Source organism: Pleurodeles waltl, chromosome 1_1 (genome assembly GCF_031143425.1).
Source record: "Pleurodeles waltl isolate 20211129_DDA chromosome 1_1, aPleWal1.hap1.20221129, whole genome shotgun sequence".
Lineage (NCBI taxonomy): Eukaryota > Metazoa > Chordata > Amphibia > Caudata > Salamandridae > Pleurodeles > Pleurodeles waltl.
In genome coordinates this window covers 539109036-539135577 of record NC_090436.1, presented here as the reverse complement: position 1 = coordinate 539135577, position 26542 = coordinate 539109036, and the positions used below count along the sequence as shown (strand labels likewise).

General features: G+C 43.4%; 1 protein-coding gene across 2 annotated transcripts in view; it reads right to left on the bottom strand.

Annotated features, from left to right (window-relative positions):
* LOC138285660 (leucyl-cystinyl aminopeptidase-like) overlaps positions 1–26542 on the bottom strand; it is a 289598-nt gene that overhangs the window by 32857 nt on the left and 230199 nt on the right. For both annotated transcript variants that reach the window (XM_069225912.1, XM_069225922.1), the window contains exons 14-16: positions 25196–25380; positions 11666–11827; positions 5696–5836 (exon numbers count right to left, since the gene is read on the bottom strand). In XM_069225912.1, the coding sequence (XP_069082013.1) occupies positions 5696–5836; positions 11666–11827; positions 25196–25380 (488 nt within the window). The remainder of the gene's footprint in view (positions 1–5695; positions 5837–11665; positions 11828–25195; positions 25381–26542) is intronic.

Sequence of the window (26542 nt, the reverse complement as noted above, 5' to 3'; positions counted from 1 at the left end):
CATTTAAGTTCCATGAAGGAACAGGTGGTTTTCTTGGTGGTATAATTCTTTTAAGGCCTTCCATGAATGCTTTAATGACTGGTATCCTATATAGGGAAGTTGAATAGGTAGTCTGCAGGTATGCAGATATTGCTGCAAGGTGTATTTTAATGGAAGAGAAGGCTAGGTTAGATTTTTGTAAGTGAAGCAAGTAACCCACTACATCCTTTGGAGTTGCGTGTAAAGGTTGGATCTGATTATGATGGCAGTAGCAAACAAACCTCTTCCATTTACTTGCATAGCAGTGCCTAGTGGATGGCCATCTGGCTTGCTTTATGACTTCCATACATTCTTGGGTAAGTTGTAAGTGTCCGAATTCTAGGATTTCAGGAGCCAGATTGCTAGATTCAGCGATGCTGGATCTGGATGTCTGATCTGTTGGTTGTGTTGTGTTAACAGATCCGGCCTGTTGGGCAATTTGATGTGGGGTACTACTGATAGGTCTAGCAGTGTTGTGTACCAGGGTTGCCTTGCCCAAGTTGGTGCTATTAATATGAGTTTGAGTCTGTTTTGACTCAATTTGTTTACCAGATAAGGAAGGAGAGGGAGAGGAGGAAAAGCGTAGGCAAATATTCCTGACCAGTTCATCCATAGGGCATTGCCTTGGGACTGCCTGTGTGGGTATCTGGATGCGAAGTTTTGGCATTTTGCGTTCTCTTTTGTTGCAAACAAGTCTATTTGAGGTGTTCCCCAGAGTCTGAAGTAAGTATTTAGAATTTGGGGGTGAATTTCCCATTCGTGGACCTGTTGGTGATCTCGAGAGAGATTGTCTGCAAGTTGATTCTGGATCCCTGGAATAAACTGTGCTATTAGGCGAATGTGGTTGTGAATTGCCCATCGCCATATCTTTTGTGCCAGCAGGCTCAACTGCGTTGAGTGTGTCCCCCCTTGTTTGTTTAGATAATACATTGTTGTTATGTTGTCTGTTTTGACAAGAATGTATTTGTGAGTTATAATTGGTTGGAAAGCCCTTAATGCTTGAAAAACTCCTAGCATTTCTAGGTGATTTATATGCAGTTTAGTTTGATGTACGTTCCATTGTCCTTGTATGCTGTGTTGATCGAGGTGTGCTCCCCACCCTGTCATGGAAGCATCTGTTGTTATTACGTATTGTGGCACTGGGTCTTGGAAAGGCCGCCCTTTGTTCAAATTTATACTGTTCCACCATAGAAGCGAGAGGTAAGTTTGGCGGTCTATCAACACCAGATCTACAAGGTGACCCTGTGCTTGTGACCATTGTGATGCTAGGCACTGTTGTAAGGGCCTCATGTGCAGTCTTGCGTTCGGGACAATGGCTATGCATGAGGACATCATGCCTAGGAGTTGTAATATCATCTTTGCTTGTATTGTTTGTGTTGGATACATGCGTTGTATGATCTTGTTGAAATTTTTAATTCTTTGTGGACTTGGAGTGGCTACTCCTTTTGTTGTGTCTATTATGGCTCCCAGGTATTGTTGTACTTTGCACGGCAAAATGTTGGATTTTGCAAAGTTGACGGTGAAACCTAGTTTGTAGAGGGTTTGTATGATTTGATTTGTGTGGTGTAAGCACTTTGTTAGTGAATTGGTTTTGATTAGCCAGTCGTCTAGATACGGGAATACATGTATTTGCAGCCTTCTGGTGTGTGCAGCCACTACTGCTAGACATTTGGTAAAGACTCTTGGTGCGGTTGTTAAACCAAAAGGCAATACTTTGAATTGGTAATGTATTCCTTTGAATACGAACCGTAGGTATTTTCTGTGCGATTGATGTATTGGTATATGGAAATACGCGTCTTTGAGGTCTAGGGTTGTCATGTAGTCCTGTAGTTTTAGCAATGGTAACACTTCTTGTAGCGTGACCATGTGAAAGTGGTCTGATTTGATGTAGGTGTTTAGTATTCTGAGGTCTAGGATTGGTCTCAGTGTTTTGTCCTTTTTTGGTATTAAGAAGTACAGTGAATAGACTCCTGTGTTTGTTTGTGTGTTTGGTACTAATTCGATTGCATTCTTTTGCAATAGTGCTTGAACTTCTATTTCCAGAAGTTCGGAATGTTGTTTTGATAAATTCTGTGCTTTTGGTGGTATGTTTGGAGGGAATTTTAGGAATTCTATGCAATAACCATGTTGGATAATTGCTAAGACCCAAGTGTCTGTAGTTATTTCCTCCCATGCTTTGTAATAATGACCTATTCTTCCCCCCACTGGTGTTGTGTGGAGGGGGTGAGTGACATCTGAGTCACTGCTTGGTTGTAGGGGTTTTGGGGCTTTGAAATTTTCCTCTATTCCTAGGGAATTGCCCTCCTCTGTATTGACCCCGAAAGCCTCCCCTGTACTGTCCCTGGTAGCTGGACGGTGTTGCCTGCGAGGTGCTGGCTTGTGTGGCCTGACCCCGAAACCCCCCTCTAAAGGGTGTCTTGCGGAAGGTGCTGTAGGTTCCTCTGCTCTGCGGGGAGTAGAGTGCGCCCATGGCTTTAGCAGTGTCAGTGTCTTTTTTTAGTTTTTCGATTGCCGTGTCCACTTCTGGTCCGAACAGTTGTTTTTCGTTGAATGGCATATTGAGCACTGCCTGCTGTATCTCTGGTTTGAACCCAGACGTTCTTAGCCATGCGTGGCTTCTAATGGTCACAGATGTATTAATTGTTCTTGCAGCTGTGTCTGCTGCGTCCATAGAGGATCGTATCTGGTTATTTGATATGTTCTGTCCTTCCTCAACCACCTGCTTTGCCCTCTTTTGTAGTACCTTGGGTAGATGCTCGATGAGGTGTTGCATCTCATCCCAATGGGCTCTGTCATAGCGCGCAAGTAGTGCTTGAGAGTTAGCGATGCGCCACTGGTTTGCAGCTTGTACTGCGACTCTTTTCCCAGCTGCATCGAACTTGCGCCTCTCTTTATCTGGGGGTGGTGCATCCCCAGATGTGTGGGAGTTGGCTCTTTTCCGAGCTGCTCCTACTACGACGGAATCTGGTGGCTGCTGTGTGGTGATGAAAACAGGGTCTGTAGGAGGTGCCTTATATTTCTTTTCCACCCTTGGCGTTATTGCCCTACTTTTGACCGGCTCCTTGAAGATTTCCTTTGCGTGCCGAAGCATACCTGGCAGCATAGGCAGGCTTTGGTAGGAGCTGTGGGTGGAGGAGAGGGTGTTGAATAAAAAGTCATCCTCGACTTGTTCTGAGTGGAGGTTTACGTTGTGGAATTGTGCCGCTCTAGCCACCACTTGAGAATATGCTGTGCTGTCTTCTGGTGGTGAGGGCTTTGTTGGATATGCCTCCGGACTGTTGTCCGACACTGGGGCGTCATATAAGTCCCAAGCGTCTTGATCCTGGTCACCTTGGCTCATGGTGGTGTGAGCCGGGGAATGTGACAGAGTTTGTGCTGGTGAGACGTTAATTACAGGTGGAGGAGAGGGTGGCGGAGTCACCTTTTTCACCATCTTGGTTTGTGGCGCCTGGTCTGTTTGAAACTCCAGTCTCCTTTTTCTCCTAATAGGGGGAAGGGTGCTTATTTTTCCTGTTCCCTGCTGTATGAAAATACGTTTTTGCGTATGGTCCACTTCGGTGGATTGCAGCTCTTCCTCAAACCTATGCTTTCGCATCTGAGAGGACAGTGATTGCTCCTCTGTATAAGAGCCTGGACCTGGGTCGGTTACGGGTTGTTTCGGCACCGAAACCCTGTCTGTATGTTTTTTCGGCTCTGAGGTGGCTTTTTTCTTTTTTGGAGTCGAAACCTCTCGGCGTCGATCTTCGTCGGTGCCGCTGTCTCGGCGTCGAGCCGTTTCTACACCGCTATCTCGGTGTCGTTGCTTTTCTCCAGCACTTTCTCGATCCCGAGAAGGCTGCGTGCCGGTGTCTCGACCGGAGTCGGACGATCTCGGCACTGTTTGGGCCTTTTTCGGTGCCGATGGTCGGTCACCGAATTTATGGGTGGAGCCATGGCCTGGTGGCAGTGGCGTCCCCCGGGCCTTGTCACTTTTCTTATGTGTTGTTTTCGACGTCTTACTCACGGTTCTTTGATCGTCGAATTCCTCGGAGTCCGATTCGTGGATCGAAAAGGTTTCTTCTTCCTCTTGTTCCTCGAACTCTCGGTGCGCTGTCGGCGTGGACGCCATCTGAAGTCTCCTGGCTCGATGGTCACGGAGTGTCTTTCGGGACCGGAACGCGCGACAGGCCTCGCAAGTCTCCTCACTGTGCTCAGGTGACAGGCACAGGTTACAGACCAAATGTTGGTCTGTATACGGGTATTTGTTGTGGCATTTGGGACAAAAACGGAATGGGGTCCGTTCCATCGGCGTTGTTCTACACGCGGTCGGGCCGACCAGGCCCCGACGGGGTATCGAAAACTACCCCGAAGGGCACCGGAGCGCGTCGACCTTCGATGCGGTGTTGAATCTAACTACGCCGATCCCGAACGCAACAATACCGACGAAAATCTTCCGATATTTACTAACTTTCCGTTCCGAAACTCGGAGCGACAGGAACACGTCCGAACCCGATGGCGGAAAGAAAACAATCGAAGATGGAGTCGACGCCCATGCGCAATGGAGACAGAAGGAGGAGTCACTCGGTCCCGTGACTCGAAAGACTTCTCCGAAGAAAAACAACTTGTAACACTCCGACCCAACACCAGATGGCGAGCTATGCAGAACATGTGTATCTACAGCGACAGATGCCATTGAACATGCTTGTTATATCTGTGGTATTCTGTAAATGTCTATGTGTATGAGTCCTTGTGAAGATGTGGGCTTGACGTAACCAAAGCAGCCACATCTTTAGAAGTGTGTGGTGTGCATGCCGGCCAGACTTTGCCATTTGTTTATTTTTCTCGCTTTATTGTTCTCCCAAAGCTTGTGTTTCTCTCCCATGGTATTGGTTAAGGGAGTAATGCTGCAATAAATTTCCGCAGTAGCCGGGCTCCTTCCTTTAATTCTTCTTTCACATGGCCTTGAGAAAAGTTTATTACTTTATTCTGAGGCTCTTGTTCATGATATCCTGCGGATGTGTGAGGGTCATGGGGATAGGCTCTTTGATGATGCGGTGCTGTGGCCGTGATTTATTTTGGGCTGCCAAGGGGTGCCCCAGGCAGAGTGAGTTGCAAGGGCCCGCACTGTTTTTCAAAGGAGAGCCATTAGGAAACTGTGCTTATTCTGCAAGTATGTTCCATTTTTATTCTTTCTAAATTACTTACCTGTTGTCGCATATATCTTTGTCCCCTATTTTTTTCAGCCTTGAGGGTTCTCCTGGGGAGTAGTGGAGAAGAGGATCCATCTTTATTATTTCTTTAGGTAGTCTCCTTGCTCACTGAAGTTTTATATTTGCACTGGGATTGTTTTTTTTTGAGTTCATATTATAATATACTATTATCTAGATTGCTCCTCATCTTATTTTCTTTTTCCATCCTTTTTAGGTCTCGCATAGACAGAGCGTGCACTGTCTCTTCAAGACATGTTGTTTACAACATAGCAAAAGATGTTGGCAAAAGGCAATAGCTCTCGCATAGGCTTTGCCAATGCTTGTTTGTATGAGGCATTATTTGACAACTGATTTGCTTTCTTGGGGAAGGTGCATTTTAGGTTTGGTTGCAAGAGGGGTGGCTTTGGGTGTGTCTGTATTTTATTTGTATTCCAAAATCAGTGGTGTAGTCGGTACTTCGGTCTCTTGGTACTCATTTATCCACTTACTTCTCTGTGAGTGCATCCCAGTGCTCCTTCACGAAGTCCCAGGACAACAAATGGCCCGTCACGCTTTTACTGATGGTTGCTAGAAGTCGTGGCAGCTCCTGGGTCCTGATAATGTCCCCTTCGAGGCCCTCCTGCATTAACCTAACATGAGGATGACAAAGGTTTGTAAATAAGACATCTCCCCGAAAGAAAGCAATTAGCTCAGGTGAAGAGTAACCATAAAGAAACAGTTATGCAACTATTATTTGGTGGAAAATTGTTGGGTTCACTTGTTGGGGCGTCTTCTATTCAAATACGATTATTAATCAGCATTTCTTGCACGTCTCTGCTGTCTGACGGTTTAATGTTCAATTTTCAGTGCAGGGATTTGATTATTGTATTGTGTATGATTATGAGTAACTTTGAAAACAGAAGTAAAAAAAAGGTGCTATTAACGTCAGACGTCCAAGTAATAAGTATGTTTCAACTGGCACAAAAGAGGTCAAAAACCACAAAAGATTAGATTAAAACATCTACACTCAAAGCTTCAAAATAAGGATTGCTTTTTTCTACCTGTTTTAATTAAGGAATCTGCACCTTCAAACGGAAAAAAACCTTGTCTGCCAATTCATCTCATAAACATTCTATATAGGCAGAGAAAACATGACAATCATATCAACAGTGTAAAAACAATAAAAGATATGGACGAGCATAATAAAGACAACACGAGCTCACAATCGATGCGAATTCTGCTAGATTCTGATACAGGATGTTCTGTGTCATCTTTAGGATACCATGAGTTATAAATTTGGGATTTCAAAATGTTGACATTTCAGGACCAACTGGTGACCTGAATTCCTAGCCATGCAGTGTGAAATTATTACATCATTACAACTGAGAGTTCTTTAGAATTGTACCACATGCACCATTTAAAATTCAACTCCTCACACATCTTACACTCTCTGAGACCGAGCTCCAGGCAGTTCTACGAAACAAAATGTGTAACTTATCAAACAAACACGATGTTCTGGTCAAATAAGAACGGATGTTCTGTGAAAACTTTAAAAGTGAAGTTTGTTTGAGCTAAGATGTTGAATATAATGTCATAAAAATACCTCTAAATCACAATACTCTAAAGGATGGTGAAGCCAAACCTGGGATAGGTTCAAGGTCTTGACCCAGACAACAGTTCAGAAAAAATATAAAGAGATAGCTAAGTAGCCCCCTGTAGATAACTTCTGCAAAGCAGTAATGGCTACTCATTCACTTGTGGAGCAATAGATGTGCCTGCAGTTGTAAGTCAACCACACACCAAAGAACAACACAGACCGTCACTACATAAAGATAGTGGTTTTTGTGAAACCCCATCCCTTTGAAGCTCGGTGGATATAATAATACTTCCAAATCAATTTGGTCATTTCAATCTTCGAGACAAGAATCTTTGCGGGTTGACTTTGAAAAAAAGTCTTTCTTCCTCCATGCAAAGGCTACAGGAAACAAATGATGCTAAAAGCTAGATAAATTCAATTACATGACTCTCTGAAATATAAATGATGTCGTATGACTGACTTTCTTTTCACATCAAAACACCCTTGATATTGGCCAATTACATGTACAACTATTAGTATGTATGTAGATGAGACTTGTAAAGCACGTTCCGGCTCAGAAATGAGCATTGAAGCGCTAAAAACAAAGGTGAGGAGAGAGAGAGCTGAAAACACGGTGCTAGAGGAAGAAGAAAAGTCAAGATAAGAGAACATAAATTAGCGCTGGAAGAGATGAGTTTTAATCAATTTGCGAAAGCTCAGGTAGTTGGGTTCCTTTCTGGTGTGGATAGGAAGATCATTCCAGTGTCTAGCCACGACCGCAATAAGGGCCTTATCCACCCACTTGACTTTCCTGGTACGTGGGGCCTGGATCCTAAAAGCACTGTGAGACCTTAGATTACGTCTGGGAGCGTACCAGCAGAGCTGGGAGACCAAATGGTGGGGGTCCAGTGCCATGTAGCGCTTTGTGGGTCAAGCACAAAATTTTAAAAATTACTCGTCAAGCCACTGGGAGCCAGTGCAAATGTTAAAGGCTACCAGTGGCTGAGGCAAAACGAGGAAGATTTAAAATGGATTTAGCGGCCATATTCTGGATCAATTGGAGTTTTTTAATCGAAACATATTCCAAATTAGATAGTGAAGCATTACAGTAGTCCAGCCTAGAAATAATCAGAGCCAGAGTAACTGTAACGTTCCACTCTAGTTTCAAATAGTGAAACATTTTCCTCAACATTTTCAGAATCCATAAACATGTTGCCGCAGTCTGGTTAACTTGAGCTTTGAAAGATAAATGATCATCAAAGATGACCCCTAAATTTCTGCTAGAGGTAATGGGAATGGGGAGGGCTCTGCACTCAGCAGGCCACCAGCAAACATTCCAGCGCTCTATCCCAGATCTGAAGCAAATAATTTCGGTTTTTGCCCCATTCAATTTCAGCCAATTTTTGCCTATCCAATTATTAATAGCGGACATGCAATTATAGCAGCGATCTGCTCTTCCTCCCAATTCTTGTCCACAGGTATAATAAGCTGAGTGTCATCAGCATAGGACGTTGGTATAAGGCGCAATGACCGTATAAGGGTGGGCAGGGGAGACATGTAAACATTGAATAGGGTGGGGCTCAGAGAAGAGCCCTGAGGAACCCCACATGGAAGTAGACAGGCAGCTGATCTAAAATCACCACATTTGACTGTCCTCCATCTATCCATCAAAAATGATTTCAGCAGTGCTAAAGCTTGGTCTCTGGTGCCTGCCCAGAATAGACGGGTAAGTAAGATTTGGTGTGAGATGCTATCAAAGGCTGCCAATAGATCAAGTAGTATCAAAATGGCCTCTTTTCCACCATCTACCATCTTACGTATGACGTCCGTGGATGTAATAAGAGCAGACTCAGTGCTGTGACATTTTCAGAAGCCATGTTGTGCAGGGTCTAATACGAACTTCTTTGTTGAAAAAGCCATTATCTCCTTGTTCATATGTTTTTCGCATATTTTAGCTAAAAAGGAAAGGAGGGCGAACGGGCGTAAATTGCTAAGGTCAGAGTGGTCACCATTAGCCTTCTTCTTCAGAGGGATCACCATTGTCTCCTTCCAGGCAGTAGGATATCTTCCAGACAATAAAACTTCTTGTAAAATGGGAACTATTGCCTGAGAAAAGAATTCAGGAGCTAATAGCAAAATGGACGGGGGGCAGGGGTCTAGGGGAGAGCCCGACTTAGTCTCCAAGATTAATTTTTGAATATCATCTTGTGAGGGAGGTGAGAACTGAGATAGCTGGAGTGAATATTTAAAATTTTGTTATGAAAATAAATGGCCACCTTATTGCAGAAATCTAGGGAGTTTTCCAATTCAGATGAACTGGAGGAGGAGGTCAGAGCCTTGACTACTTTAAAAAGCTCACGGGGCGCATTAGCCGCTTCTTTAATCTTCATAGAATAGTAGTCAGATTTAGCTTTAAAGCAAGCACTTTTATAAGTTTTAAGTGCCAGCTTCACTTTCGCTTTTAAAGCTGGAAAGGGATTGAGCTTCCAATACCGCTCCTGTTGGCGGTATCTTCTCAGGAGAAGTTTAAGCTCCTTGGTGAACCGAGGTTGGCTCGGTTTATTAGTTTTATGATTCGTCAGTTGTTTAGGGGGGGCAAGTTGCTTCATAGCACTTGTAATCCCAAGATTGAAACTCTCCAATAAGGACACAAGCCTCTCATTGGTCCTGTTCCATTCTTTTTCCAGAATAGGGACCAGTTCCGTTGGCTTAACCCGTTTCCATGACCTGACAATCTTACTATCGGGCCCAGAAGCAAAGGATAACAGAGCAGGAGTGACCGCAAAGATCAGTAGGTGATGGTCTGTCCAACTCTTTGGGATATTGATGAGCTCTAATGGAGTTTTTGAACGGGCAAAAACCCCATCTAATAGGTGACCCGCTGTGTGAGTGGCGATGGTGACCTTGAGGGTCCAGTCGAATGTCGACATAAAATCCAGGAATTCTTTAGCAATGAGATTGTTAGGTTCGTCAAAATGAATGTTGAAGTCGCCCAATATAATTGCTTTGGGGGACACAACCAGAGTCAGGATCAGTTCAGTCCAGGTTTGGACAAAGCTGAAGCAAGAGCCAGGGGGGCGATAAATTAAAAGGCCTTCCAAAAGAATGACATTATTCATAAAAAAATAAAAATTCATGGCTTCATATGATGTGGATGACAAATTCTTCCACGTACATGTAAGTGTGGAGCTACAAATGATAGCCAGTCCTTCACCTCTTTTAGAGGGTCTATCTGCTCTAACATAGGAGTAACCTGTGGGGGTAGAATCTAAAAAATCAGGCTCAAATTCAGGTTTTCCCCAGGTTTCAGTTAAAAATAGACAGTCTAAACTAAAAGTTTCAATCATCTCTCTTATTTCTATTTTATGTTTGGGGAGAGAGCGGGCATTGATAAGAGCGTATTGAAGATTATTACTGGTAGCGCCCTTCACATTCTTGGTCGGTTTCACAGTGGTGTAAGGACACACTGACTGAGCTCTGGCTTCTTGCAGGGTTAAAGGAGGGTGTAGTATCCAGCTACAGAGCCCGCAGCAGGGGCGGAATGAACAATTCGGTGACATGCAGTGACCGCAGCCCCTGCCTTCCAGGGTTCTCAGAAACAGTGGAGATAGGGAGCCCACTTTGATGGTCCCGTATGGCCGCTAGCTCGCAGGCATAAATAGTGCCGGGCCTCCAAACAACACGGAGACACCGGACAACTAGCCCGCTAAAAGATTAAACCGGAAGTGAGGCGAAAGGAAATCCTCACTTCCGGGAAAGATGCTAAACAGAGCAACCCTTCAAAAGGTTTAAAAATCACAAAATGTAAATGAATATCCCTCACAGCCCCCCAGCAGCTAAATATACATACAATTTGTTAGCACAGTCTAAAAAATACAGGGTACAAATTCATAAGCGATTTTTAAAAGGACTTAAACAACTCGTAGCAGCGCGCTCACCAACGTCAGGCGCGGCTGCTTGCTAGCAGGCATAAATAATGCCGGGTCTCCAAACAACCCAGAGACACCGGACAACTAGCCTGCTAAAAGATTAAACCGGAAGTGAGGCGAAAAGAAATCCTCACTTCCGGGAAAGATGCAAAACATAACAGAGTGACTTGAGGTATTCCTGATTCCGACCTGTTATTCAATACTTTGCTGTAGTATTTTATTGTAAAAGCGCTCAATTCTACATATTGTTAAATTTAGTGCAATATCATTATTATAACTCAAAGAAAAAGACATTAAAAATATGTTTTGATATGATTCCCCCACAATCACATTAGTTTAGCAAATCTATGAGCAGACGGCTACTTACCACAGATTCAAGATACATGCACAAATGAACATCTTCCCTTTCTAGCTAATAATTCTGAACATGACTGCAGGATAATATTATCTTCAGGTAGTTGCTCCTAAATATATGTACTAATATACATGTTAAAAATGGGGTTTAAAAAAATAACCTCACATTACACCCAAAGTAATACCTTTTTTTTTTTTTTTTTTAAAGAGCACAAACCTTGCAGATGGAGCACTGAACACATAATAAATAAAAAATAGTGCAATCACTTTTTAACAAGCCAAACCGAGACAAAACACCAAGTAGCCCAAAACACTTAGGGTCCTATTACGAGTCAGGCAGTCACAAGACCTCCAGACTCGTGGTGGCGGATGGACCGCCACATTATGACCCTGATGGTTGGACCCCCAAAAGAATGCTGTCTCATACAGGATCTTTGATCTCGACAGGATGATGGTGGTTGTAATCAGCCAAGGCGTTGCTGAAGTCAGCGCGGCTGTGCTGGTTCAACCACCCTGAAAAGGCTGGTGGAGAACAAGTGCAGGGGACCCCCTGCCTAGCACCATCAGAATACACACTCTCTGCTGTACTAGGGAAGTTCTTAGTAAGTAGCTGTTTGTACCATATCAATTTCCTGACATCATCTGTGCTTGCTAGAGCTTCCAGTAGCTTGGTCTTCTCAGCTTCATACATTGAAGATCTATACATATTGAGCAGTGTGGTCCAGCCTTCCTCGGTTTTTGCACCAGCTTTAAACACTATCTTCATAACATCTGTAGGTAGACTACACAATGAAAAAAAAAAAAATTAGAAACCCAGTTAAAAAAACTGATGGACAAACATTTGGCAAACAAACACCCATACAGAGCATCATACAGAATTTACAAGATACCGAGCCTATGCAGCACTTTAACATGTTCATCAACAGAGTTTACAACAACTGGATTCACGCAGTCTTTTCTAAAAGCCAAACATGCATATGAAAAATCTATAAAGTAGAAAGTACCTCAACAGTTAAAAAAAAGCATTAGCAACTTAGGATACAGATATCAAGTTACTATTTTCAAGGTATCTGCTTTCTGCTTTAGAAATTGTTTGTTTTTTAACACACAAATTACATTAAAAGCAATTAGTAAGCATCATATCATGTGTTTTGGACATCTAAAGACATGCCCAAGTCACAAGTGGCCTCTTAGCACTGAGTGCCAACTATTTTCGGTTACAGTTTCACGTTTATTCTAAAACCGCTTTATATGTTGGTGTTTCCAACATAAGATCAATCATCACCAGGGTTCTGACCCCAAACAGAGTGCAGGCGATGAACAGCTGTCTCTTTTGCAGATAGGTAAAAAGTAGCCCATTGTCCTTGTGTTCCACAAAGCTGCAAAGTTTTTTTTAAACAACAGGTAATTAGTACTGTCCATCAGGAAAGTATTTATCATCTCAGCTTGAACCGTTATATAATGCTTTTGTGTGTTATCAGTTAGCAGTAGCAGTGTCCTTTACAACTGTGATGGGAACCAACCTTACATCTTTAGACAATGATGCCTACAGTTCCACATGTGCAGTACTGGATGATTCCACAGTAGTGTGCTTGTTTCCCGATAGGGATTCCTTAATGTTGTATAATGAGCCAAACTATTTTAATTTGTTCGTAGAGGCAGGACTGTCTTGCATCATTTGAACAGCAGCAATGTTTAGGGAATAAGCACAGTGACCAGGAGATGCAACCTCTTCAAGTAGCCATGGTTTTTCAAATTACCTAGGTAAGAGGGTTTTGAAAACATGGGGTTGTATGAAACGTAGAGTTCCACTGACTAAAGGAAAGCACTGCCCTTCGCAAACCCCTCTATCCTATGGTGCCGGCGTCATTCTCCTATGTATATCACAGTGTGGCTAAGGCAAAACAAAAATCCCAATGGCTTCTCGATACAAGTGATACAGAGACTACATTCACCTGTAGTCTCTCCCCTATCAAGTCTACACATGTCCAAACTCATGTATAACAAAAATGGAATATCAAGCAGATTGTAGAACAAAATGGGAGAAAACCACACCAGTAGTCAAAGTGTACCTACTAAGGATCTAACCTACTTAAGAAAGTAGTGTTGGGTCTCCTCTCACCACTTTTAAATCAGTACCGCTCTCTGTGGGACTTTAGCAATGCCAATATCTTTGGGTGAGTAAAGCAAGTAGTGCCAAATCCTATTAAATTATTTTCCTTTGCACAAGATAGTTGACTTTGATGTCCTAAAGGGTAAGTTGTTTCGAATTCCACAGAATGGCCTCATGATGGGTGATGTCTGTGTCTCTCCCCTCAGTACAAAAATTCCTTTTCAAATAATGAAGGGAAGCAGTAGGATTGAGATAGGCGATTTTCTCTATTGGTCCTTCAAAATCAATCTACTCTATAAAAGCGAGGTGGCAAACTTAGATGGCCAAGCTAATATGTGTCCTCTCTTTTAAATCAATCTTTTTACCCTCAGATTCTACAGGAACACCAATTTACCTTGAAAAAAAGCACTGCCAGTTTCATTCCTGCAGACATAACAGGAGCAGTAATATAAACTTGACCAATTTTTGTTCTATGATGCATTTTAAGAGTGTATAATTGTTAAGGCACCAAATCTAATAGTTTTAGAATGTTCATCACATTTGTAGAAAATCCTCAATGAGATACACTACATGTGCACTTCTCTCATACATGTTCACTCTGTATGTAGTGAGACTGGCTGGATTTTGAGTCAATAATCAAAGACGTAGTTAAATGACTTGTGGTGTACATGTAAAATAAATACCTAGGACTACATCCCACATCATTCACTATGGATACTAGAAAGATTAGGAGTCAGCTGTATGAATTTTTGGCTGCAAAATAGTGGTCATAAACAGGTGACCAGTATTTTGGTGACCAGTAAAAATTTCAAGAACCAACTAAATAGTAGTGGGTCAGAATTCAAACAACTTAATGAATATTAATGACATTGGTTGCAATTGTGACTCACTGCGATTGGAAGAAATCACAGGGATGGTGTCCTGCAGGGGTCAACTGACCTCCCCGTCTGTTATTAAAGCAAACATTTTTTTTCAATGCAGCTAGTTTTCCTTAAAGGAAACAGAACTGCGTTTAAATAGAAAAGTTACCTGTTTTGTTTGTTAAAGAGCTGGCAGTGGGTCTGTGGACCACTGTCTATGTTTGGAATTTTTTTGCCACTTTCACAAAGGGGAAGGGGTCCCAGAAGTAGTTGAAAAAAACAAAATCAATGTTTTGAAATCGGGTTTCTGTCATAAAACAATGCAAGATACTAATTTGGTATTTTGAAGGGACGCCTACAACATCCCCCTTCCAGATACTGAATCTCCATCCATTTAGAATCCCATTAGAGGAGATTTAAAAACATTTTCCAACTCCTAAAACTAGGTTAGTACGTAAGAAAAAGCATTTAAACTGTCCCCAGCTCTGAAGCTTTGTACAACGACCCTAGATTCCCAGAGGAGGGTCACAGATAAATATTAATAGTAACTTCTCCAATTTGTCCACTAGTTCCAAAGATAACAGTGATCTCAAGCCCTTCAATCCAATCTAAATTTGTCATACCTGCATGCTTTGATTTCAAAACAAGAAGTTGGAGCTTGCCATGATGTCTAGTTAATTGAAATATGTATTCCTGGTATAAGGTCATCTAACTATTTTGTGACCTAGGTTTCTCTGGCTGGTAGTCCTGACCTTTTAAAACCTAATGCTTCAACCATGTAAAGAACAGGAGACAGGTTTCTAACTGGCACGAAGTATCATTGGTACTTTTGTTCTGCTACATACAGAGTCCACTGAATGGAGAACATATGAAGTGCAGCCACTTAGGAATAGCCTTTAAGAGGCTCTAATAGCCTCTTGTTCCTAAGGAACTGAAAATGAATGATGATGAATGCATTCTGGAGGCTGTACCAAGCCACAGACTAAATGAATGGAAGGAGGTTGCAATTCCTGTCTGACCACAGTTTGTGATACAGTTTCCCAAGCAAAGAGGCTGGAGAGGTAGATGCAGCCCGTGTCTACACATTATTACATAAGATAAGAAAACAGAATAGGAATGACCTGGGTAGAGGAAAAGAATTCCACAGCTTTGGAGCAAGAAACATGAAGGATTTCAAAATTATAAAATGGAAATGGGGAAGAGGGTGGCGTGGGACAGAAAGGGTGAATCAGATTTCTGAATAGAGTTTCAAATGTGGAAAAGGGGTATGCAAAAGTGAAGAGAGAAACAACTAAGTTTAACTTTCAGTAAGAGTGGACAGGAAAGATAAGTCAAAGATGATTACAAAGAAGACTAAGGATGAAAGGTGCTAGATGATGGCAGAGGACAACCATAAAGTGAAGCAGCTGGATGTGAGACAGCATCTGAAACACTTTAGAACTACTGTGACTAGAGTGTAGGACTATCCAAGAAGGACAGTTCAAGGAACAGAAAAAGATCATCGCACAATAGGAACTAATGGACAACTTACTTACCTTCGGTAGAGACAATATCTAGTTGCAGATTCTTTACCTTAGAATTTCCCCAGGTGTCAGTCTGGATCTGGAGATTTTTCTTGAACAATACCCTTGCTCCCCTTTAGGTGGCACTGAACGGCTACGCGTCCGTCTTTGGCATTGTCCCCACCGGATATGACATCGCAGGTCCTATATAGGCACTACCCCGGCACGCTGATGTCAGTTTCTTTTCACAACATCCCACGCCAGAAGTGCAGAGAGATGAAGAATACTGACCACTGGTGCATCAAAGCTAGGGCACTGAAAGGGGAGCCCCTATCCCTAGGAATCAGTTATCATAACAGGGAGGATGAGTGGGTCAGTAAGGAATCTGCAAAAAGATATTGTCTCTAACATGATGGAGACATCTAGTTGCAGGTTGCTTACCCTGGGAGAGATACCCAAGCAATACCATCCGCAGTGGGGGGGTCTGCCAACTAAGATCATACTAGAAGATCCTGCAGGACTGAACGGGCAAAGTGCCTGACCCTTTGGACCTGACTGTCCAGGCAGTAGTATTTAGTAAACGTGTGCAGAGACCCCCACGTTGCTGCCATGTCAAGGACTGCAACTTCAATTTCTAACACAGTGGTGGCAGCTTTTACTCAGATAGAATGAGCAAACAAATCCTCCAGGGGCTGCTTTTTGACCAGTGCTGAGCAGATCTTAATGCAGAGGATGACGCATCTGGAGATAGTCCGCTTCTGCACTGCCCAACCTTTCTTCGCACCCACGTACCAGACAAAGAGTTGATCATCCACCTGGAACTCTTTTGTACAAACAAGGTAGAATGCCAATACTCTTTTTGGGTCCAGGCAGTGGAGTCTCTCCTCTTCCTTAGAAGGATGTGATGGTGCCTAAAACATAGACAAGGTGATGGATTGCCCTACTTGAAAGGGCATAACCACTTTTGGCAGAAAGGAGGCCCTAGTGCGAAGCACCACTTTGTCAGAACAAATGGAAAGAAAGGGCCACTTAGATGACATTGCCTGCAGCTCACTCACTCTGTGGGCAGAGGTAATGGCCAAAAGGAAGGCTGTTTTCAAAGTGAGAAGCCTGAGAGGACAATTGTGGAGAGGCTCGAAGGGAGTGCACACAAGAAATGTCAAAACCAAATTCAAATCCCACTGAGGCATAATGAATGCGGGTGGAGGAAACAAAGAAGGTTGATCAAGCAACCTCAAAAAAGAAGAAATTGCAGAGAAATACCCTTTGAGAGTGCCCATAGCAGAGCACTGCTGGGCCAAAGGAAGTGTAAACAACAGAAACTCAGAGAAAGGGGATCAACAGACTTGTCTGTGCACCATGCCACAAATTTCTTCCGACAACAGGAGTACACTGTTTTGGTGAGGGGATGCCTGGCTGCCAAGATTACGTTACAAACTTCAAGCAGAAGGTCAAATGTTGCCAACTGCCGCCGCTCAATCAAGACGGAGAGTGGACCGATTTGGATGCAGAACCCTCTCCCGCTGTTGCAACAAAAGATCCTTGTGAAGGGGCAGTCTGATCAGCGGATCGATGGCCATGCTCAATAGCTTGGGATACCAAACTTTCCATGCCCACTCCGGAGCCACAAGAATCACTTGGGCCCGGTTGTTCCTGATCTTCTGGAGAACTCTGGGCTGAAGTGGTATGGGCGGAAAGGATACACAGGAGGCCCGAGTTTCACTCTACATGAAAAGGGTCTCAGAGCAACTGTCGCGTTAGACACTCCAAAGTTCAATACTACTGACATTGCGCGTTCTCTGCAGAGGCGAACAGATCTAACCAAGGCTGTCCCCACTGCTGTAGGAGACCTGGCGCCGCCTCCGGATGGAGACACCATTCGTGATCAACTGAGCATTGTCAGCTGAGTTAGTCCACTCTGACGTTCAAAGAGCCCGCCAGATGTTGAACCACCAGAGATGTGCCTTGCTGTTCCAGCCCAAGTGCAGAAGTGCAGAGCCTCCTGACAAAGAGGCCATGACCCTGCCCTGCTTGTTGCAGTACCATATGGTGGTGGTGTTGTTCGTGAACACCTGCAATTCCTTTCCTTTGAAAGAGGGAAGAAATGCTTTCAATGCCAGCCAGATGGGCCAGGGAACTCCAACAAGTTGATGTGGAGTCCAGACACTGCGGGTTAACATGTCCCTATGATCTCCACCTCTCACAGATGGCCGCCCCATCCCAGGAGTGATGCATCTGTCCCTACTGCCAGATTTGGTTGGGGAATGGAGAGGATTCTGCCTCTGACCTAACCGTGGTTTGTTAACCACCACTGCAGATCTCTTGAGTAGCACCCTCAGACATCTGGACCATGTCAGAGAGATTCACATGATGCTACAGGTCCCACTGCAGAGCCAGCATATGCCATCTGGCATGTGTCGCTAAAAGGATGCAGGTGGCCATGAGGCTCAGCAGCCTCAGAGTTATTCTCACCAAAAACTAGGATAGAGGTTGAAACATCGGCATCATAGCCTCAATATCCTGGAGTCGTCACTTAGGAAAATAAGCCTGAAACTGCACTGTGTCCAGAACAGTGAAGATGAAAGGAAGCATTTGAGAGGGAGTCAGGTGTGACTTTGACACATTTATAGTGAACCCCAGAGAATGCAAAATGTCTGCCGTAGTCTGGAGGCAGGAGGTGACGGCCTCGGGCGAGCCAGCCTTCAACAGTCAGTCGTCGAGATAGGAAAAGACTAAAAACCCTGATCTGCGCAGATGAGCTACCACCAACGCCATCACTGTGGTGAACACCTGAGTGGCACTGGTAAGGCCTAAGGGGAGCACAGTGAACTAAAAGTGCTTTGGGTACCAGAAAGCAGCAGGAATAGCAAGCATGATCTACCTCTGGCACAGGAATGATGTCTATGGCTCCCTTGACCAAAACAGACTTCCTCTCGGAGAAGCGCCAAGTGATCCTCGTCATTCGATCTTAGGATGGTGGCATGGATGGAGGGGTAGTCTCGAAGGGGAGGGAAAGCCCCTTCGGACTAACATCAAAACTTACCTGTCTGTCGTGATGGATTGCCAGCGGAGCAGGTGATGGCAAATTCTTCCTCTGTCTGGTCCCTGGTAGGGAAACAGTTGGTAGGACACTCAGATTACACTCTAAGGATCCCAGAGATGCTAAAAGTGACCCCAAATGGTGTCAAACCAATGCATTTGGTCATCTTGTATAGATTTTGGGGGGGCAGCAGACTGGCCTAACTGCTGGCTCCCTGATCCACAAGGTCAGGGGATCCCACATCCCTGGCCACACAGAGGCTGGGAAGCATACGCAGCACGATGGCTAGTCAGAACCAGACGTGGGTGGGCACCCCTTCCGTAGCCACGAAAGGGGAAAAAGGCAGATTGAGGGAATGTAGGGGCTGTTGCAAGGCCCAAGGACCTGGCTGTAGCATGAGAATCCTTGAAGTGCTCGAGCTCTGAGAGCCTTGTCTCCGAAGAGACAAGTGCCATCAAAGGGCATGTCCATCAGATTGGCTTGGACATCCCCGAAAAGTCAGATGTCCCATCAGGCATGGCGCCTCAGGGCAACAGTCGACAAAACCGCTCTTGCCTAGTGAATCAGTCATTTCCAGTCCACATAGGATCATGAACTCTGCTCCGTCTCTCCCATCAGCAGCTGCTTGAAAGAGTACAGCCCAGGCCTCCTCTGGGACGTGTGGCAGCACTTCGCAACCAAATCCCACAGCATGTGGAAGTAACGGCCTAAACGGCATGTGGTGTTCAAGGACCACAATGCAAGGCTGGTGAAAGAAAATAACTTCTTCCTAAGTGTGTCCAGCCTTTTGAATTTCCTACATGGGGGTGCGGATGGAAACGTGCCCTGGGAAGTGGAGAGGTTCATGCTAGCAGACATGCATTTGTCCTATCCCACATCATTTATCGCAACTAGTCTACTTCTTCACTATCACTGATGAGCTGCTGACATGAGTGCCTCTTGAACGTAATGCAGTACAGGAACTAATGGGTCAGAGAATACTATAGACATCATCCACTTCCTGTTCACCTACCCTTAAAGCGATGTGGTCTGTGTAAAAAGTCTCATAAATTAATGAGTCTGGACAGCGTCTTCCACAAAGATGCACTGCTCTGATCCAATGGGGGCATCAAAATAGTTTGCAGAATGATCAGTTTCCCACTGTGGGAAGAGAGGGGGGTTTGAAAGATTGATGAAGTCCTAGCTGGAGATTCCCTCCGTTCCTTTGAGATGCTTGGGACAGTCCTTGTGTTGCCACAGTCACAATATTGGAAATACTGGCAACTGTGGCACTATTTGCAGGGTAGACTGGGCAGAGATTCTATCTTTCTTCTTGAGTTGCCCCTTTTGAACTATGCGAGGAAGTGGAGAACCTCTAAGGGCAGTATTTCCAATATGTACCAGATCCTCATTGATACATTTCATTCACGTTGTGCACAGAGTTCAAAACATACTGTCAGATGAGGTTGGAATGTTGACTCAGATGAGGGGGTGGACTGATCTCATGACTTATGATCATACTCTACGAGAAGCCAGGTTTAAATACTCCCATTTTAAGATCCTAAACAACTGTTACTGGTTTCCATTTAACCTGAAAAAGGCCAAATTGATATCCAATGATATATGAGGGAGATACGATGTTGAAGGTTGTGACACTTACCATATACTATGTTCTTTTACACACATGTAAGCCTCATCCACTCTGTGGGCTCTGCTAAACTTGCCACTTTGCATGATTTCGGTGGAGATGGATGTCGACGGCCCCCACTGTCGCAAAGATATGCACTCTGCAGCACTGTCGCTCACCGACAACACCAACGAACTAAGAGTTGTCAAATTAACTCTATAGATTGGCTGCTTATGAGCGACACATATACAAAATGACCAAATGCATTGGTTTGACACCATTTAGAGTCCCTTTGTGCATTTCTGGGATCCTTAGAGTGTAAACTGAGTGTCCTACCACCCGTTTCACCACCTGCTCTGCATGGGCATTAGCATGGGAAAACACACTGACCGGCAAGACAGGAGTCTCACGAGTGACTGGAGTATCCATGGGCCTGCATGCGGAACCTCTATCGCACTGGGCTAGGAAGGAGGTCATGAGCAGAGGACGCAGGGCACATGTGCTCGTACTAGACTGGTAGAATATGCTATACCTATATATTCTAATGATGGAGGGTGCACAAGAGTACCATTGCGGGGATGGGTCAAGTGGGTTTCAGGTGGTACTACTTGCAGTTCTTGGCACAGTAGTTATATGCACTCTCAGTTTTAGTTGTTGTAGAAATGCCGTTAGTAGGTTGGATTCCAATCTTGCTGTGACAGACTGAACAAGGGATTTGATGCGGATCATGACAGTTTGACCCTTTTAATCTTTGACCCTTTCTTTTTATGTCTTTTAAGCCTTGTTTATGCCCTTATGTTTTGGATTTCTGGGATCCTCTTCAATGCATATGGCTGACTGTGGCCCTCACAGCAGTCCTGGAATACCAATAAAAAAGTGTTAAAATAAAAAAAGGAAAACACACTGCCTGTAATAAAACCGGAAACCTAGACTGTTTAAAGAGAGATTATTAGGTGATGGGTGTCGTCAGCTTCAGAGCACAAGAGAAATTAAAAGGATGGAATATGGGAAAAAGAAAGCGCTCCGAGTGAAGAGGTGACCTTAGTGTGGCGGCAGAAGGCAGAGATTTAAGAAGGTTGTGATGTCTTTTGGCAAGACTTCTGGTCAAACTCAAGGATGTGTCAAACTCAAAGGCACATTGTGGGACATACTTTGTGGGTTGATAAAAGAGGTTTGAGATGACTAGAGAATGAGTTGAAAGTGACTGAAAAGATAGGGTTTACTTTTGCTTCAGAAGGTCGAGGATGCACAAAAGCTTGCAAAGACACCAAGCAAAATTGGGATTCCAGTACACCTGTCCCAACGTTGCACAAACTTAAAGGTTCAGCAACCATGTCCCAAATTGTGTGTGGGGAGGCAAAACTACCAGTCACGAAGGTTAGCAGTGATCAGTCCAGTATTGTAAAATAAGTCACACAACATTCGATCTGTTCAGTTTCTACACTAAACTGCATGAGAAGCTGTTACTGTGTAGGTTCCAGGATTATTCACAGGAAGGAAATGTGATTGAATGCATCTAGGTAGAATTCAACATGGGAAGAAAGACTGCACAGCATTGCTTCATACTTCAATTCATGTTGGTAAAAAGTGTGCGTGTGTGTGTGTGTGCGTGCGTGCGTGCGTGTGTTGGGGGGGGGCTGTTTATGACCTTGGCTGTCTCACAGCCCGTGTTTGACATGATCTATAAAACGTTACCTGAGGAAAAATATAGAAAATAGTAGCATTGATCCTGCTCTCATACTGAATTAGTTAGATAAAGTACAGGGAGTGCAGAATTATTAGGCAAGTTGTATTTTTGAGGATTAATTTTATTATTGAACAACAACCATGTTCTCAATGAACCCAAAAAACTCATTAATATCAAAGCTGAATATTTTTGGAAGTAGTTTTTAGTTTGTTTTTAGTTTTAGCTATGTTAGGGGGATATCTGTGTGTGCAGGTGACTATTACTGTGCATAATTATTAGGCAACTTAACAAAAAAAAATATATACCCATTTCAATTATTTATTATTACCAGTGAAACCAATATAACATCTCAACATTCACAAATATACATTTCTGACATTCAAAAACAAAACAAAAACAAATCAGTGACCAATATAGCCACCTTTCTTTGCAAGGACACTCAAAAGCCTGCCATCCATGGATTCTGTCAGTGTTTTGATCTGTTCACCATCAACATTGTGTGCAGCAGCAACCACAGCCTCCCAGACACTGTTCAGAGAGGTGTACTGTTTTCCCTCCTTGTAAATCTCACATTTGATGATGGACCACAGGTTCTCAATGGGGTTCAGATCAGGTGAACAAGGAGGCCATGTCATTAGATTTCCTTCTTTTATACCCTTTTTTGCCAGCCACGCTGTGGAGTACTTGGACGCGTGTGATGGAGCATTGTCCTGCATGAAAATCATGTTTTTCTTGAAGGATGCAGACTTCTTCCTGTACCACTGCTTGAAGAAGGTGTCTTCCAGGAACTGGCAGTAGGACTGGGAGTTGAGCTTGACTCCATCCTCAACCCGAAAAGGCCCCACAAGCTCATCTTTGATGATACCAGCCCAAACCAGTACTCCACCTCCACCTTGCTGGCGTCTGAGTCGGACTGGAGCTCTCTGCCCTTTACCAATCCAGCCACGGGCCCATCCATCTGGCCCATCAAGACTCACTCTCATTTCATCAGTCCATAAAACCTTAGAAAAATCAGTCTTGAGATATTTCTTGGCCCAGTCTTGACGTTTCAGCTTGTGTGTCTTGTTCAGTGGTGGTCGTCTTTCAGCCTTTCTTACCTTGGCCATGTCTCTGAGTATTGCACACCTTGTGCTTTTGGGCACTCCAGTGATGTTGCAGCTCTGAAATATGGCCAAACTGGTGGCAAGTGGCATCATGGCAGCTGCACGCTTGACTTTTCTCAGTTCATGGGCAGTTATTTTGCGCCTTGGTTTTTCCACACGCTTCTTGCGACCCTGTTGACTATTTTGAATGAAACGCTTGATTATTCGATGATCATGCTTCAGAAGCTTTGCAATTTTAAGAGTGCTGCATCCCTCTGCAAGATATCTCACTATTTTTGACTTTTCTGAGCCTGTCAAGTACTTCTTTTGACCCATTTTGCCAAAGGAAAGGAAGTTGCCTAATAATTATGCACACCTGATATAGGGTGGTGATGTCATTAGACCACACCCCTTCTCATTACAGAGATGCACATCACCTAATATGCTTAATTGGTAGTAGGCTTTCGAGCCTATACAGCTTGGAGTAAGACGACATGCATAAAGAGGATGATGTGGTCAAAATACTCATTTGCCTAATAATTCTGCACTCCCTGTATAAATAGCAGACAAAGAAACAAAAACAAACTGTGATATAGAGTGGGTGGCAGTGAACAAGGTGTACCTCAAGAATGTATCTGGGCTTCAATGTTATTTAAATGAACGTGGGTATGGTTACAAATGGATACACTGGATCTTCTTAGGTTGAGTGATGTAGGGCTTCCAGCCAATGGTGTTTCAAGGGTGCCATGGGCCCTAATGCAAGTATGGACAATGGGCCCCCTTCCCTAATATCTAAGTAATAACAAACAACTCCTGCTCCTCTGAGTCCTTCACTCCCATGCACATCTGTATCATTTCCAAAATATCTCCAATCTCTTAACCTCTCCATCATGCTACCTTTCACTCTCATCTCTATCTCCCTCCAAATTCTTTATACCTTTCTATCTCCCTACCAAGTCTCCTCTGATGTCTCCTTTCTCAGTGATATTTCCCACTTTCCCTCTCTCTTATATGTCTCTTGTTGCATTCACTCTCCCTCCCATCTCCAGGACATCTTCACATTCCCTTTCTATTTTCCTCCAGTATTTCAGTATTCTTCCTTACATACCGCCACCCGTGTCCCCTTATTTCACTACTTTCCACCTTTCACTCGTCCTCTCTATTCCCACATGTTCATGTATAAATTTCCAACCCCTAACCCCATTCCTTATGGATGCTTCTACTCTGCACTATTTCTAGACCCTCGTCTCTATTTTTCTCCTACATCACTCTAGTCCCTTTTATTGCACATCATTTTTCTTCCCATCACTCTACTTTCCCTCTTTCTCCCCTGTATCTTGTTACTCCACACCTTTCAGTCTCTACCACCCTCTCTTACATTTTCTGTACTGTTTACTTTATACAATTCTCCGCATATCACAACATTGTTGTTGTGTACCTCTAGTCCATAAAGAGCCACAAAGGAAGCACACATATGGTAGAGCCCTGTTTAAATTGAAAGTTTAAAGCAATGCATAAATTATTTCTAACAAACAACAAATTTCTAAACATACTGCTTCTGTTTATGGAGGTGGGGGCCACGAGATGCATAATCACTGACTCATGATGTCAATTAATCAAGCGGCGTGCATTTCTAGGAAATTATTTCAATGATGTCCAGGGAATATCTAAAGCAATTACTGTGAGCAAGGTAGGGTTTCACTTCCAGGTGTTATGAACTTTGGTCTTTGTAACTGGTGGGAATAGCAGGATGGGCTCAGGAAAGACCACACCCTGCTTAAGTAAACCGTGAAGGGTAGCATGCAGTAATAACACTGGGGAATGGGTTTGAAAGTACAACTACCATGGAATTGAAGATTGCAAAAGAATAGGAGTATTAAGTATACATCACCAGATCACCTTGATTTTTTGGGTTGTTGCCTGAGACCATTCAGTGAGGGTACATACAAAGCCTGTAGGTTTTTAGTGAGGTGACCAGGCATCTCAATGTGCTTGTAAGTATGATAGGAGGGAGGGTTTGGTTCGAGATACGTGAGAAAGTGTGGATGTTTGATTAAGTGTTTTATGACGGTAGATGAAGTGACTAAATGTGAGTGATAAAATGCCTTCTTTTCAGAAAATAGTTATGAATATTCATTTTATCTAAACATGCATGAGTACTGTACTAATGATTTCCAATTCAATCAATAAAGATGTGTACATTAGTATAGTTGTGTATTGGCAAAAAATTTGATAGAATGCAATGTTAAATGTTGGTTACCTCATTGTCCCATTAGATTCCTTCCACTCATTGAAAAGCTCAAGGGCCTTAGATTGACAAGTCTCACAGCCATGAGAGCAGGCGAAGGATAGAAGTTTAGTTCGGAGCTCTCGCTCGGATAAGGTTCCCTCATTAGTCCACGTCTGATTCCTAATGGTCCTATTAAGCAGCCTTAAGACATATTGCTAAATGGATAGGAAGAGGGAAAAAGTCACAATGAAACATTGAAAGTATACAGCAAAATCAAAGAAAACAAAAGTTGACAAATTGTTAAACGGAACAAATTAATTTTGACCAGCTGCTAATCAGCAATGCCTGATTTATCTTGCTATCTAAATGTTAGGGATCCCCAAGTTATTGGCAATCTTATATTTACTTGTCCGATTTGTAATTATCATTTCAAGAACCAACTAATTCTAATGTTTCAGGGTCATTTACTCCTATATGCTTTGCTGAAGACTGTGTTGCTTTATTTTATGGCCATCCTAATACCGTGCAATGGATGTCACCCAAGAGATGGAACAGGATGCATTTACATGCTATACCCCTTGAAAGTAGTTAACTAATATAAATACAGATAATGTGCTAAAAGAGATATTTTCCCAGTAGCCTTGCTGGTAATTCCATTTGACCCATTTCTTTGCCTGGAAGCCCTACTAGCTTTCCATTGCCTTGTCTACTTTCAGATTTAGGCTGGCGGGCTCTAGATACAGTTTCATTATGTGTCCCTTCTTTTTGTGCTTTTATCTTCTGCTTCTGGGCCATCACCAATCGCTTCTCAAAAGAATGTCCTCCGCATTTTTCTTTGTTTGTGGCCTTCCAGTAGAATTCTCTCTCGTCTTGCAGTATCACACTTTTATCTTTACACTTGCTTATGAAAATGTATAGGTTTGTATACCTGATTTGTGAGCACTTAAAAACAGGTCTTCTTGTCTGGTGCACTGGCAGATGCATTTTAGGAGAGGCACAACTGTGTTTCTTGTGTAGTTATTTAACAAACTAACAGGAAGGGCACGTCAATGCAACATGTTGTAAGCTATTTCCAAAGTCTTAAACTCCATCAAGGTCATTTGATCTCATAACTCCTGTCATATATATAATCCTAACAGAACAACATAGTTTCTCCTAAAGAAGAGGACCCTGTGTAGCCAGCTTCATGTTGTACATGTCAACACACCTCCTCGGTCACTGGATCTTGGTGTCCCACTGCCAGCAAAGATAGGTTATTAATTGTTTAGAAATTCATGCAGGAACGGAATGGACCAATTTTTCTTACACTAATGGGCTAGGACCTCTGTGGACCAGCAGAATGCTTTAGTATAGTCATATAGTGATGCCAACTCAATC